Raw genomic sequence first — 15,999 nt, 5'->3', positions numbered from 1 at the left:
TTCCTGGAACTTTTCAGTAGAGTGCAGTGCTGTGCTTTCAGGGTTTATCTGCCCTCCCCAAGGTGTCTGTACACAGCCTCATGGTTGCCACAGCAGCAAATTACACAGTAAACATTTGGGAAAAGGCTGTCATTGCCAGAGGAGGAGTTAAGCTAAACTAACAGAGATGAGAAACTAAGAGCCTAAAACTAAGCCATAGTAGTTTTAGGACTACTGCCTGGTAGAAGGGCTGGAGCAACTTTTTGTTATATTACTTTGCAGCACATGTGGTGGTTTTGAGTAGCCGATTAAACATCTGAGCTTTCTTTTTTCCCCCCCTTTTTGCAGCTCTCCATGAATTCCCCAATGACATCTTCACAAACGAGGACAGGAGACATGGAGCTGTGGTCCTGCACGTCCTTTGTGTAAGTTTTGTGACTTTGCATTTCTCCTGTCACTGTGGACAGGGCTTGGTGCGCTCACTGCAGGCTGGTGCCACCTCCCACCCACGTTGGCTTCAGCTCTCAGTCATGGTTGAGAGTGTGTTTCAGTAACTACACTGAGCATAACATAGTTCAGTTTTACGTAAGCCTCTTCCTTTAAAAGCCCATGAGTTCAGGCGCATGCTGTAATGTGAATAAACTGCTGCAAGTTACTTTACTCCAGACAGACTGGCTTTGCCGAGGTTGCCAGGTAGCTGTGGTCCTCTGCCCTCCGCCCCTGAGCATGACGATGCTGTGGGGTTGGTAGGTCAAGGGAGAACGTTGATGTAATTGCCTTCAAAAAGTAGTGAAGTCTTATCCTCAGAAATTCCCCCTGGAAATCCTTGTGGCACCCCTTATGACATAGCTGTAGGAGAAAAATATTAGAGAGGGTTTTCGTTTAAAAAGTTTATCACAAAGACCTTACTGATATCAGAAATCTGTGCAATTTTGGGCTTGGAGTTTTGTGATCTGTCCCCCAAACAAGTTGGTATAAGTAGTGTGCATGGGTAAGGCCAAAATTAAAGATACTCAAGATAAATTTATTTAAATAACCCTAGTCTGTCAGTCCACTAGGCATTTAGCTAGTGTTAGAGGACCTTGTGTTCAGCAGCTGCAGTTCTCTCGCAGAGGGAAGCGCTGTCCCTCCAAATCCGTTCCTCACCTTTTGTTAGGTAGATGAAGACAATTCTTTTTTAATGTCATCTTCATTTAAGAACTGCCAGGTTGGTGCTTCTTGGGGTGAAGAGGCATTCTTCAGCAGCCAAGAAAATATCTACCTCTAATGGATGTTTAGCATTTAATAACTTCTAGTCAGCTTGAATGAGTAGTCACCGTGAGCTATGTGCAATGATCCATGATTTCTTTTAAAGTATAAATTAGGTTGTATTGCATATCGTGAGTGCTCTGTGTTGTGATTTTTTATTTTTTGGCTAAATGGTTGCAGAAGTTTGTTGGGTAACATCACTATTGACTTCATCAGGCAAGTTTAAGGCTTCCAAGTTTCCATGGGAATATTGAGCTTTGAGATGTTTTGGAAAGTGAGCACTGGACCCAAGCTGGATTTTTTAGCACCCACAAGAATTCTCCCAAAAATTCATATAAACTTGCACTCTAAGTAGTGTCACACAGCAGCTAGTCACCCAGAGTCTCTCTGCAGCTGGTGGAGAGATCGACCTTCAGAGGATCTTCAGCTCCTCTGTTGTAAGTCTGGAGTGAAGCTGCAGGTTGGGTTTCACCTGTTTGACTCTGGTCAGATCTGCTGCTTCACCCCGTGGGCTCTGAGCTGCTTCTGTCCCAGCAGCAGAGTGGGGTTGTCTTAAACTGCTGCAGCCCCTGTGTTCTGCACTGTGAGGTCAGTGTCATGCGTGATGGCTCTTGCATGTTGCTGGTGGCCAGGACCGTGCCATCTTCTGAATGTCCAAGATGCTGGGCTTGGGTGGGGCTTGAAAGAAGGACTGGGGATGGCATTGGTGGAACTGGGGAGCGGTCCCAAGGAATGCCATCCTGGAGACCTGTCTGTGCATCCCAGGCAGCCTTTGGCCTGCTCTTTCCTGACTTTTGGACACTGGATTTTCTGGTGTGAGGGTCCATTTCACAGCCACAGTCAGCGTGTCATGCAGCACCATCTGTGGGATTTCACTCCTGTCTTGACGTGCATCTTGGCCGGTGTGTGCTTGCATCCAAGTGCTGATTATTTGTTTTCCTGACAGTCAGTGCGCTGCACCTCAAACAGTTTTTGTGTTTTGACAGGCAAAGGTCACTGTTGCTTATCTGTCAATTCAAGGAGCTATATATTAAGTGCTCTTAACCCATACAGAAAGTGTGTAAAAACTGTAATATAGTCTTGAAAAATAGCAGTAGCCTGTTGGCACCCTTGTAACTATACTGTGGGTAATACAAAAAAGTGTTATGAGAGTTGTTTAAGAAAGGGATTAACTATGTGCAGTTAAATTCATCTCTTCACTTGGAAAACAACTAGCAGGCTCCCATGCAGCCACTGTAGGCAAAAAGTGACGATTATAGCAGCACATTGCTACATTGTAGCCTCATGTTTCTTAGATTTTAACACAAAAATTATTTTCTAAAAATCTCTTGAGTTACAGAAACACGTTTATAGTGAGACTGTTAAAAATATGAATTGCTAAAATCATTCTTAATCTCTGTGTGATCCACATCTCTGAATGGTTTTTTCCAGCTATTTAAAAGAGATGAGACCTGGGCTGAATGTTTTCATTCTTAGTAACAATGAAATCACATGTTCTCATACAGTTGACTACTTAATCTACAAGTTCAGTTATTTTCCCGTCTACTTTAAATTAGATTTGGGCTTCATAATTGCTCTCCAGATAGTTTATTTTTTCCATAGACTTTTTTGTCAGTTCTGCATAAGCTCTATGCGCTTGTAATATGTGTCAAAATGGGGCTTGGAAGACTGAAATTCAAGATAAACCGTCTACTTCAGAATAAAAAGGAAAAATCTGTTTTTAACGAGAACTAGATGTAAGCATCTGCTGTCCCCAACAGAAACATATCTACTTTCTTCCCCTCTAGCAAGCAGCAAGACTGATACCTTGGTCCATCAGTGCTCCATTGTTATTGCGGTTCAAGAAAATGTATGGACCGTGCTCTAGCTCGTGCACGCCCAAGGTGCAGGACCCAGCTGGATTCACCTTTTCCAGCCCCATGGTACTTGGGAATGACCCCTCAGCTGTCGGATGCTGTCACAAGGTGTACGGTTCCAAGACAGCAGGCATCAGTTGAGAAGTGTCCCAGTGTCTGTCTGCCCTGAGCTGCCAGCTCCGTGAATCCCAAGGGAAGTTCCCCCAGGCTTCTCTGCCTATGGCCCTGGTCCAGCCCCTTGGGTGGAGTGGGGAGCAAAAGCAGCAATGACAAATGCTTTGCCTTCTCCTTTAGCAGAGTAATTGTTTGTAACCTGTTGTCAAAGAGAAAACTGATACTTGGAGAAAATAGACAACAGTCATCATTTAGCAACCTGCCTGTTAGACTAAACTAAAGAGTTGACAGGGGTTGTCATCGTATTGAGGTGATAAACCTGTAATCCTGTTTTTTTACCTTCCAGCCATAGTTACCAAATGTGTGATCAAATCAGAGCATGAGCAGAAATGCTCTTTGTGGAGGAAAGTCACCTTGTCTCCATTGAAATTTCTTTGCGAGTTTGAGGAAACTGGACTGTAAACGGGGCTTTGTGACTGTAGGGAGAACAAGGGAGTGATGATTAGCAGGTCATCATCATACTTCTCATATTTATTGACCTCCCCTTAAACAGTTTTTACTTGTTTCACTAAAAATTTGTTCTTTCTCCTCTCCCCCTTTGTCCATACTTTCATGTTTATTTTTGAAAGGCGTGGAGGTAAAGCTGGTTTAACAGAAGCCAGAGAACCAGGGGGAAAATGCAGTGAACTGGGGCCCTGGGGGAATGCGATGGATGGCCTCTCAGCGGATTCCCAAGGCATCTTCTCCCCATTGCTTAATAGAAGTGAAAACACAAAAGACCCCAGCAGATCCCGTGGTGGGGCTGTGCAGAACTACTTCATGTAATCTGATGCTTCATGAAGTTGAAAGTAAATCCCCAAACACTTCAAAAATCTAGGAAAAACTGGACAGGAGCAGTTTAGCGATAGTTTTAGGTCTGAGCGGAAAATACTTCAGTGTAAAGGAGAAGTGGGCCACTGAAAACATACTACAGGCTTGGAGCCACAGTGTTCGATTTCCCCCTAGATACTTCAGAGCTCATCAGCTGATTGCTTCACTGCTGTTATCATCATGACCTCTCTGAGAAGAGGACATGCTGCTATGGATAGTGACACCTCCACTGAGTTGCTGGTTTGGAGGAAGCCCGGGTCTGGATTTTGAGAGTCTGGTGCTGTTTACTGCTAAAGTATCAAGTGCACAACCTACCATCCAGGAGCTCCCCGCCACTTGAGAGCTTCGTTTTGCAATCTTAACACAGCTCCTGGTGGTGTGCAGGTGTCTAGGTGTTCTTGTAGCATTGGATGGGGTTTCGTTTGTTTTAGCAGATGCATACTGATGCTTGTGCAGACCCCCAGCCCTACTGTGCTTGTAGACACTGGATGATAGGCACCTGCTACCTCCATGAGACAGGGGAGGGAAATTGCTTCACCCAGTAATTTTTAAGGTCTTTGCTTACAGGAGAGGAAGGAGGGTTTGGGTATTGCTGCAGGTTTCCCTGGAAGAGTCTGATGGGATGGGCACTGTCTTTCCTCCCTGCCACATCCCTGCTCAGCCATTGTCTGCCCAGCTGCAGGCTCTGCCCTGATCCCTGTGTTACCCATCTTTTTGACAGTACAGCGTTGGCTCCCCTTTTCCCAGCTTTCTCTAGATGTATCCGGGATGTGGTGCCAGGACACACTGCGCTGCCAGTGGAAAGGCCCGTGTATGCGTGCGGTCGGTCGAGCCGCTGGCTGGATGGCACGAGGGCTCTGCACGCTGAGCAGGGTGACAGAGCGGGTGGTTCGGTGTAGCCATGGGAACAGGGTGCACCAGCCTCCTTTGTGCAAGCTGCTCAGAAAATGTAGGTCGCTCTGGATGTATCTTGTCTTTATCTATTTCTACACTGAGTTGAAAAACAGCTGTGTATATTCCTACAGCACAGAGCTGTCTCATTAGGGTGATGATTTTCCAGTGTCCCAGGCGTGCTTACCTCAGCGATGCTGCACAGCATAGCTTGCTGCTGAGTGCATTGTGGTACCATGGGCTGCTGCTCCCAGTGAACTTGGACTCTGTGGGTTTCTCGTTTGGGGTTTTTTTTGGTTTTTTTTTTTTTTTTTTTTTAATTTTTCTTTGATAATGGCATTTTGGGTGGTTTTATAATGCACTGGGAGTTGAGGAAAGCCCTGTGCTTGTAACAGTGGTTTCAGTGATGGCCCTTGGTAATGCCCACTTGCCTGGTGTGGGAGGTCTGTGGGGGTGTCAGCTAGGAATGGTCACCTCTTCTTTTCCTGGCTGTCCTGGGAAGAAGGCAGGGCTGTGGGAATTGCTGGCTCCTACAGCATTAAGCTTTATTATGAAAAGCTTCTTGCTTTGGCTCAGCAAAGTGAGTTTTAATCTGAGTATGAAGACCAGCATGGGAAACTCAAAGGACTGCTGGACAAATGTGAAAAATTATCATTTATGTCCTGTGCAACAGAACATACATTTCAAGTAAGATACTTAATCTCCTCTGATGCAGAGATTGCAATTACTTCTCTGATGCTTATTTGTTAGAATCATAATTTTAAAATCAATCCTAATGTACTACTTAATCTGGTATTTGTAATCCTTTTATGTAGGGCCATTATATTTTTGTAATTTTTTAATGTCCTGAGGAGGAAGACTTGTCTTTTAAGTAGGTTGCCTGTTTAAAGGCTTCCATGTCCTCACTTCAAGCTAAACTCAACTAAATGATGCTGGAGCTGAGACTTGTTTTTTCTGTTCTGTCCATCGTGTTGTCCCCCATGGCCATTACACACGTCATGCTCCAGCTCTGCCTGTGCACACCCGCGTTTGCCCAATTGCTGCCTTTATCCCTGATGCCTGTTGTCAGGTGGAAGAGGCTTCAGCAAGTGCTGCCCTGCTGCTTTCCTTACCTGTGCTAAGCCTGCTGCTCCCGTCATACTGGTGAGGATGGACTTGCATGCATCAAAGGGAGAAGGAATGGGTCTCTCCATTGGATCCCCAGGTTAATTTGGATGGAAGCTGATACCATTTAATCAGCTGCAAAATGTTAAAGCCATGCTGTTTGCATTCTCCACATTTGACTTACAGAACAGACTTGCTTACCCTGATGCTGGCTGGCTTTCTTCTTTCCACATAAAATAGCCTGGACTGGTGTCTGGGCTCCATCTTTCTGAGACTGACTTGATGTAAAATTAGGTTTTTTTGTTATGTTCCTGCTGGCCCAAACTCTAAACCTGATTTTGTTTTGTTTGTTTAAAACCCAAACAAACAAAAAAAAGCTCCACCATAAAAAAAATCACCCAAGCAACTTTCAGGGAAATAACAGTTACTGTCTTCCTGTGTTCACTTACCACCTGTGTTTGCTTTCCAAAGGTAGTTGCTAGTGTTTTGGTTTGTGAACCAAGCTGTTTTCTAGCTAGATACTCCTTAGATTTTGACACTTTATACTGTATTGCATTCAGACCAGTTAAATCAAATTAGAGAAGACTCACAGCCAAACCCAGATTTGTGACATTGAGGTCATTGAAAATAAATGCTCAAGCATGTAAGTCAGTGTGGGTTCAGCCTGATCTGTTTTATCAGCCTGGTGTTAAAATTTGCTGAAGTCACCCACAATAATCTTAGTGACTCGAGCAGGCTTTGGCTCAGTGCTTTCAGCAGACGCAGCAGCGTGGCATTCCCCACTACCTCCAAGAGAATTAGAGAAAGTGTGACAGCAGTTTCTTCACATTGGCTTTTCTACTCCTTACTCATTTCAGTCCCATTATTGCCTCTTCTTTTCTACCTGATCTTACAAATGTGTAAGCATGGGTGGACAAAACAAAATTCCCATGTCACCTCTTTGGGTTGTAGTTGTGTCCTCTGAAAATCGGAACACAATGAGATGTAGCTTTTGTACCTGCCTATGGGAACGGGGATATGGATGTGCCTTGCCATTCTGGTCCGCGCTACAGACAGTGTAAACCCACGCCTGGCATCATTTGACTGCTAATTTAAAGTGTTTCAGAAGGATTTTCTTGAACTTGAACTGATGGACATCTTGTACCTGATGTCCTTTGGGACTGATTGTATTTCTGGTGAGTGCTGCATACAATGTGGTAACTTCACATGGTCTGAAAAATCCGTGAGAATGTACAGGAGGCAAAGACTGTCCATGTGTGCCGCGTGTAGAAGCAGGTGCTGAAGTGAGCTGGTTTGGCTTTTGAGCGTGTGCTTTTTTTGGTTTGTTGTCTCCCCTCTGTCCCCATCGCCTCCCCCCCCCCCCGTTTGGGAGAACTTGGCTACCACAACAGCGGCAGATTGCAGGAAGCCTGAGCAACCATATGATGCCCTGCACTCTGTGACTGTAAATTATGTCAAATATAGAGGATGCTCTCAATTTCTAGGGATGATGATGTACAGATTAGTGTTCTTGAAAGGCATTACTGTGTATTTGGGAAGGGAAAATGATGGCATGACCCACTGCAGATTAGTATGATTAGCAGATAAAAAAATCCAGCCTGAAGTTGGGCACCCACTATCCATTGTATTTCAATGAGATTTGGCTATGTAACACTCTGGGGCTGTTTCTGGTACTTTTTCCTATGATGTACAGTGTCTGTGAGCCATGCGCTTCCCTTATCTCTGTTTGTACAGTTATCTGTTGGTATCATGTCAGCAGCTAGTGCTCCTTCTACAAGATGAAGGTCTCTGCTGCACTCAGCAGAGTTGTAGAGCTGGAATTTTGCTTACATGCATGGTCTTCTGGGCCATTTTGCAGTGTAAGACTTTCATAAACGGTAAGTTACATTTATTCATGTATATGAGTAATGACAGAGAGAGCACAGAGACTATCTGAAGTGACAGTCTAGCACTGAATCTTCAAGATGGTGTCAAAATCTTCCATTATTATGAAATTCTCGTATCTAATCCTGAAAAAAAGTATACTTGAATTATTTTGGGGCTTCAAAAGTTTTCATGGCTGAGATTTTCACAGAAATTACTGGCTTTTTGCAGCAAAGTTATAATTAAATTCTGGCAAGTTAGAATCTGGTTGTTTGGGGGATTTAAACCTGTTCCTGGAAAATTAAAACAGGAACAAAACCCCAGAGGCCGTTTTTATTGCTGCTTTCCCTCCAGAAAAATATACTCTGGTCTCCTCCCATCACCCAAGCTTCAACAGTAAACTTCAAAAACAAGCAAAGCAGGAGGATCTGTTGGTGATGTGGTAATAACTCTGTGCTTCGCTAGGATTAAGACAGTGTTTTTCTACAAGTAGTGGCCACTTTTCTTAGCTCTAGTTATCCACTGGAGCTGCACTACTTGTAAAAATAGTTCTATAGGGGTACATGGCAGGTGTTACAAGAAAGATGGAGCCATCTTTGAACTTCAAAGTAGATTTGTCTCACTTTGGGAGTGCCTGTGGGTGACACTGTGGAAACACAAGGGATTGATGCATGCTCACCTGCTTTGTTGGACCACATGCCAAAATTACTTCTTTCTGGCGCTGTTTGCTTTTGGCACAGTAAAGGTAGCTCTACAGGTAGGCAGGTCTATCTTTAAGAAAAAAAAACCACAACCAAAAACCAACAAACAACTACATGTGCTTGAAAACCTAGCAAAATATTATGGAGGAGTTGCATGTTTCCAGCGTGAGGGGCATTTATATGATCAAGTCAGACAAAAGGTGTAAGCTCAGGGCAGGATGGGAATCTAGATGCTGCTGTGGGACTGTGATGCTATAAACCAGCCATGGGCCTGTGATGCTGTAAACCAGCCCTGGGACTGTGCTGTGCACCGTGCAGACCTGGCGCTGAGGCTCAGTTTGCTGCCGTGGTTAATGATATGCACTGCTCCAGAGCAGCATGTGTCTCTCTGTCTGCAGTGACCTCGTGCCCAATGTGATGCGGGGGGATGTAATTTCCTTCGGTGCATGGGAGCGGTGAGTCTGCTGGCCTGAGCACACAGCTTCTCACCGGGTCTGACCCAGAGGCAGCCAGCAAACTCCTGGGGGAGGGGTGTGGAATTGGAGAGGGAGAGCTCAGGTGTTCATCTCTCCTGCCTTGCTGTGTGCAGCCTTTCACATTCTCTCTTTTTGGACATAGCTGGTTGTGTGCAGCTGCTTCAGTGCAGTCTGTTCCAGGTTTATGTCCCGAGCAGAGCTTCCCTGTTTGCATGCCCCAAATCGAAGGATCTTGCTTGTGCGTGCCGCGTGCTTTCACAGCTACATGGCGATATAGAAACCTTTGCCGATACTGTAGTCTGCTGACAATGAGATCCGAGACGGTAATGTAGATTCTCTCTGTGGCGGGTTTTCAGTAGCACATGCAGACAGATTGTTTTCTAGTTCCTATGGGGATGCCAGCTGAAATAGATACACTGCATACCTGACACCAAGGAGTGCTGCAGGGGATGAGCGCTGGCCTGTCTTGCAGGTCTTCAGAGGATGCAGTGGTCCTTTCTTCTCTCCTGCTGCCCTACTGTACAGGACACTTGGCTTTAAAGCTTTGCTGCAGCTCTCCTCTCTGCAGCGTGTCCTCTGAGCAGCATGGGCACAGCTACCCTGTTGGGATGATGCCCTTATTCCTTTGGGTCTCCATATCTCTGGCTCTGTTGCTTTACCACAGGCCTAAGTTTGTATACAGTACTGCAGGAGTAGCCTGGGTGGCCTCAGATACATCTGCACCAGCAAACTAGAGCAGGCTGGGGCATGGCACAAGCCTGGTTGTGATGCAGTGCTCTGTTAGGTAGCTGGCATGCTTTCCCCCTGGTTTTCCCCTGCGCCCACAAAGTATTTTTCTTTCCAGTGCCAGGATGTGAGTCACAGCAGGGGATAGAGGACCTTTCCTCTGAGCAATATGGGAGGGAGGACAAGAGCTTAGCTGCACGTGATACCAAAAAATTGGAGACAAAACTCTCTAATATTTGGTCTGGAGTTTTAGAAAGCAGGCATTCTTTATTTTTGGCGCTGGATGCATGGGGAATAAGTTCCACCCAACGTGCATACTGACTTTGTTCTCTGTTTATCTTTATATGGCAGATCTATACATATTAATGATGTTTCTGAGAAACTGTTAACATATTCATTACAGTTCCATGAACTACTTATCATATCTATACTCTTACTACACATGTGTGACCTAATGGGTCAGGGGTCCTCTGGTGGTCATCCAGTGTCACCCAGATGTAAGCCGTGCTGTGCTATTTGCCTGTCAGGGCAGAGATCAGGCCTTCACGTGTTCTGTTTAGTAATACAGAAATGCAGATTAAATGCTTCCATAATTCTGTGAGAAATGGAAGAGTTGATTTGCCAGGTATCCTTTAAAGTCTGGTGTTCCCCCTTGGGTTTCAGTCATTTGGAAGTTGTTCCTGTGTGGAGTTCAGCAAGGATTATCACTGGGATTCCAGATGACATGGCAGGGCTGTCAGTTGCAGAAAACAAGCTCCTTTCCCCTTTCTCAAAATACTAGCATTTCAAAAATCACTCCTCTAGGGTTTAGACTTTCACAGAACGTAATCATAAAAAAGCCTTACACTGTGCAACAAGGCCGGGGGGGAGGGAAGGAAGGCAAAAATATTTAAGTGTGGCTTAGCAATATCCAGAGAATTGCGGGGTGGGAGGGGAAGGAAGGTAGTCTTTATGATGATGATAAACTTTCAGCAGCTTTTGATAGCTCATAAGAACTTTTGGATACATATTTCATGATCTCTCCATTAAATCCCAGAGCACCCCCATGAATTCTTTCTTGCATGAGCATTTTGGTTTTTTAAAAAGTATATACCAAAACAAACCTAAGATGAATTGGGATGCTGTTTCTGCTTGACAATCTCCAGACTCAACATTCTCTCTTTTCTTTTGCAGGCTGTGTATATGTTCTATGCTTTGGCAATTGTCTGTGATGATTTCTTTGTCCCTTCATTGGAAAAGATTTGCGAAGTAAGTATTAGAAGATGTTACTTAAGCTTGTGTGCTGCTTTAGCAGCAGTTCTTGAGAACCTCAGAACATGATGACAGTGTATTTACTGTTGTCTTAGAGCATTCCCCATGCTTCTTGTTTAGTTGCTCAACACTGTGTGTGTGTGTTGGCTCAGCTTCATGTTCTCGGTCACAGGAGACGGGCTGAGAGTCTGCTGGTGGGTAAACTTGGCTGGCGTGCCCTCGTAAAGCCAGCAGTCACCTCTCAAATAACAATTTCTGTATGTGCATCATACCACTTCTTAAAAACGGAGGCAATTTATAACATGGTGAAAAACACGTTCTCTAGAGCAGTGATTCCCACTCAGCCCCACGCTGCAGGCTCCTCGGCGGTGCTGGCTGCAGTTGGGCTTCCAGGTCATAAGCCCAGCAGAGCTTTGTTGGCTCGTCCTGTGCTCTGCTGCTCGCCACTGATGGGCTCGCACCTTGCTGGCTGAGAAGCCCTGCCCCTGGGGTGGGGGCCAGTCTTCAGAGCGCGAGAGGGCCGGGGCATTGCTCGTTGCCCACATAGGGAACGGCGCCTTGGTTCAGTTATGGCTTTGGGCACGTCGCTTGGTCCTCCAGGGACTTAGAAGATGGTAACCTTTTATTTCTTCTCTTTTGAGTGGAAATACTGATCCACGGGGTGTTTCTGGGTTTCATAAACCATTACCTTAAAACTTAGAAACCTCCCAAGCATCAGGCTGGAAAAGAAAAAGCGCACAAGAGGTGTTGGTATTTAAAAGAAAACACCACAAAACAAAACACAAAAAACCACTCAGGGGAGCAAGAGATGCCGAGTTGTCAGCTAGCTCCCCAGGAGCTGAGTGCTGCCCCTGTGCGTGGTCCTGGCCCCAGGAGAGCCTCCCTCCTGCTCCCACTGCCCAGCTGGTGGGGACACACACGCTGCCGGGGCTTCTGGGCTCCCAGTGCAGCCACTGGAGGAAGGGCTGCCTAGCCAGAGCAGGACTGCCCTGAGCAGACCCATGCCCGAGCTGGGCTTGGCTGCTTGGACTGCAGTTAGAAGCGAAGTCTCCGTTTCGGTTCCGGACGCTGCAGAAGTGCAGCACGCCCCTTCTCCCGGGGCCTTTTGGCTTTGCTCATGCGATGCCCAGTGTGAGAGACCACAGGCTGATGGCTCCCTGCTTCAGCTGTTCATGCTGTGATAGCTGCTGTTGCCTAGTGTTTATGTGTCTTTGCAGATGCCTCTTCAAAAACACTAGGCCCTACCCTTAGCTGATAAAAATTAAAACCTCTGGTGAATTATCCCAGTAGGAATCGTGGGTCTTGTGCCTTGCCTCCTAAGTCATGAGTTTCATACCTTGCATTGCGTCGGTGTAAGTTGTAAAGCAGCAGGGACAGCTAGGTCAGCTGTAAAGAAGCTCTTGAACACTTCCAGCTCTGTCCCTCTTTTGCTAAGGTTGGCGTGATGAAATTTTAGGAGACGAGGAGTACATTTTAGCCTGAATCAGCTCAGACAGCTACAGGGTGAACACAGACCATGTGCCCAAAGTGACTGTGAGCCCTCTGCAACGTCAGTCTTGGGCAATGAAATCTTTGCATGTAGCAAATACGGTTTGGTCTTGCCAGTTAGACGTCTCTGTCAGCTGTAGGAGACGCCTGCCGGCCTGCCTGGCAATAAGTGTCGCTCATCAGGGTCTGGGCTGTGCCTGGCGCTGGGAGGAGATGTAGGAGGTGGCAGGAGGAATCATTTGCACTGACAGCTGTGATGGAAGTTGTCTCTAACCTGACCTGCTATTTGTAGTTCAGCACCCTGCCATACAAGCCTTTTTTTTGCATCATCAAGAAAAAATAGTCCCCAGGAAATCCTGCTGTTTTGCTGCAGAAGTATTCAGGTAACTGAAGGGCAACAACACAGGGCAGGAGCTTCTTCTTTCCTGCAGCGTTGCTGCACACTGTAGGGAAGGACACATGGGGTTCAGGGGAAGGGAACGGGGACATTGATGTGGTGGTGGTGATGTAGGTATGCTGAGTTATTTAACCTCTCCCGAGTCAAGGGAACCTTGCTGGGAAATGTGGGTCTAGAAGGCCGGCTCAGGTTGCTGTCGACAAACAAAACCTGAACCTAGTAAGCGGTGTCCAGGACAGGTTTGTATTTTGGGGTGCTGTCGATATGCCCAAGGGCAGGCCTGCCACCCAAAGGGACGCAGCTGGAGCCAGGAGATAGAAGGATGTTATTATCTCTCTTGGCTGAGCATTCGTTAAATTCCATCTACAAGTGTATTTTGATTTGTGGCCTTGCTTATGGCAAAGAGGTCTGATCTGGTCTTTGGAGCACTACCTCCTGTTCCAGCGCTGCTGTGGGCTCCCTCAGCGACCCTGGACAAGCTCTGTCACTTCTCCACACCTCTGTTTCCTGCACTGGTCAATGGAAAGGCTGGTCTTCAACTGTACTTACAAGTCATGGTAGGGAACACTGTGCACAGTGTTAATGGTTTCTGGCTGTACTGGTGGTAAACATAGTTCTTGTAAATGAGAGGCTCTCAGACTGGAGAAGTCCCTCTTCTGCTGTCATTAGCATTCTATAGGTGCAGGATCTGTGCATCTCTCCACCTGCCCTGGAAGGTTGGTTATAGAGATACAAGCATCAGAATTACGGTGCCATGTGTTCTGACAAATTCTCAGATGTGTCTGGATTTTTACAGGCATCTGATGTCTAAAAAGCAAACACCCTCCCCATGTGACTTTAACATAGTATTTACAATCCCCTGGATCCTAGAAGGCTATTTTCACTTGACCAGATCTTTGCTTTTTAGTTATTTGTATTCTTCTCAATGGTATGTAACAACTCCTCATGCACTTTAACAGTTCTGAACCACTTAACAACACCAATAAAATAAGGTGATAATAACAAGTTTTATTCAGTTTTTCGTGAAAAAGAAAACTTAGTGATAGAACACTAAATCTTGCTTTCTGGAATTAAGTTACTGTCAGAAGAAAGATACTGTGTCATTAGAAATTATCAAAATTAGTCAGACAAATGGATCAGAATTTTACTATTGCTATTGCTCCTACTTGATTCTCTCCCCAAAAAGGTTTTTCTCACCCCATAGGTGACCTTTGGGGGCATTCAAGTCCTTTTATTTATGTATTTTATGTGTAATTAAGCAGTTCTGTTACCACATGATAGCAAAAGAAATACACGTTCCTGTTTCTTGATCCCACTAAACTTGATTTTACGAGTCCAGAATGGCTTGTCTTCAAAACATTCAGCTTTTCAGGGTTTGTCCTTGATGTTAGTGCTCAAGAATGTGTGGGTAAAGGCTCAGGTCACTTCATAAAGGCTTCTGCAGCCTTTGGTAGTATGCACTCTTGCCTATTTTTCTAGGAAAGGGAGTGTTTTACTGCTGCCCCATGATATCAGATGCTACCACCATTGCCCACACCAACTGATGCACTCGTCACATAAAGACCCTGTGAAATGAGCAGGCTGACTTGGACAGCCAGGGCTGCTTTGTGAGGGAGAAGACCACCTGAGTCCTCCATCACCTGATGAATTAAGACCTGTGATGTTGTCTGGGGTGTTCACTTGTTTGTTAACTCACAAAAAATAAGAGAGAGGGAAGGAGGCGAGAGCCCTCTGCAGAAACTCACATCTCAGAGGTTGTACTGGATGTGGCAGTACATGCAATGCATGCGGCAGGCAAACAACCCTAAAGTGGTAATGACTTGCTGTTGACCATCAGTAATCCAAATACCACCTACTGTCCTATCCAGCACAAAAGAATTCAAACCTCCTGTCTGAAGGCTTTTTTGGTCTTGGAGATCAAGCAACAATTATTCTACAGTTGCTCACAGTTTAGATGCGTAATTCTAAAATAAGTGCCCTTTTTCTGGCTTAGCTTCATCTGGTTTGGAAGTGGTTGCTGAGTTAAAGCAAGGAAGCATTTGCGCTCCCAAGTGTGTGTTGAGATGAGAATTTGTTCCAAAACACTTGCTATGGTGGACATTCATGTTTATCTTAGTTCGGATGTACTTAACAATGCCCTGACTTTCATTTGTTTTCTAAACCAGCTTGTTCTTGCATTTGCCCAGCTACTCTCCTTTATGGGTGTTACAGGGTGTTTATGTGGCACAACTCGTGTCACACGTCAATTGCAAACATTTGTCTGCAGATGCCAGAGAATACATTTTGGCCTCTGACATAGTGTGCTGTATGTTATGCTCTATTGTGTTAACTTAATCATCACATACATTGCAATAAATTGTCAAGGAACTGTCCTCGAGGGAACCTACTATAGCTTTAAATTAAACCCTCCCCACAGAAAGTCAGCACAGCTGGTTTCCTTGGCTGACCATCTTTTCTTTCAAAAGAACCATGGAGTTGCAGACTGATTCTTGTAGGATGACTGTCTCTGTATTTCCGTAGAGAATCCTGCAGAAGAAACGGGCCTTTGGGGATCTACTTCTGGCCCTATGAACTTTTACAATAGTTTCAATCCTATTTAAAGTAATTTTTCCATAAAGCTGTGTTTAATCAGGTTTCATGAGCTTTTATAGAAGTGCAGTGGTGCTATGGCCTCCTGCTTAAAAAGCATTTCCCAGCGAGGGCACACCTCTTCCTTTTTCTTTGTCCCCATAATGTACATACCAAAGCTTTCGCTGCACAGTCAGTGGATGGAGTTACCTTCTCTTACGGGCCTAGAATATCCTTTGTGGGATCTTCAGTCCAGATAAGGTTGGTGAGAGGATTTCTGTGACCTTGTCTCTGTGCAGATGTGCTTTGGTAGTGTTCAAGGGGCAGAGAAGCCCTGTGCTGCTGCAGGGGGCAGAGGCAGGATTCCTCCGTCCTGCCAGCCTGGGTGCACCGCCCTCCGCTGCCGGTTCTGCAGGGAACCATCCTCGCTGCCGGTTCTGCAGGGAACCATCCTCGCTGCCGGTTCT

General features: G+C 45.6%; 1 protein-coding gene across 4 annotated transcripts in view; it reads left to right on the top strand.

The window, feature by feature from the left end:
- SLC24A3 (solute carrier family 24 member 3) overlaps positions 1-15,999 on the top strand; it is a 185,877-nt gene that overhangs the window by 98,471 nt on the left and 71,407 nt on the right. For all 4 annotated transcript variants that reach the window (XM_040612246.1, XM_040612245.1, XM_040612249.1 and 1 more), the window contains exons 3-4: positions 328-404; positions 11,002-11,076. In XM_040612246.1, the coding sequence (XP_040468180.1) occupies positions 328-404; positions 11,002-11,076 (152 nt within the window). The remainder of the gene's footprint in view (positions 1-327; positions 405-11,001; positions 11,077-15,999) is intronic.

This window comes from Falco naumanni, chromosome 12 (genome assembly GCF_017639655.2).
Source record: "Falco naumanni isolate bFalNau1 chromosome 12, bFalNau1.pat, whole genome shotgun sequence".
Taxonomy (NCBI): domain Eukaryota; kingdom Metazoa; phylum Chordata; class Aves; order Falconiformes; family Falconidae; genus Falco; species Falco naumanni.
This window is presented reverse-complemented; position numbering and strand designations above follow the sequence as displayed.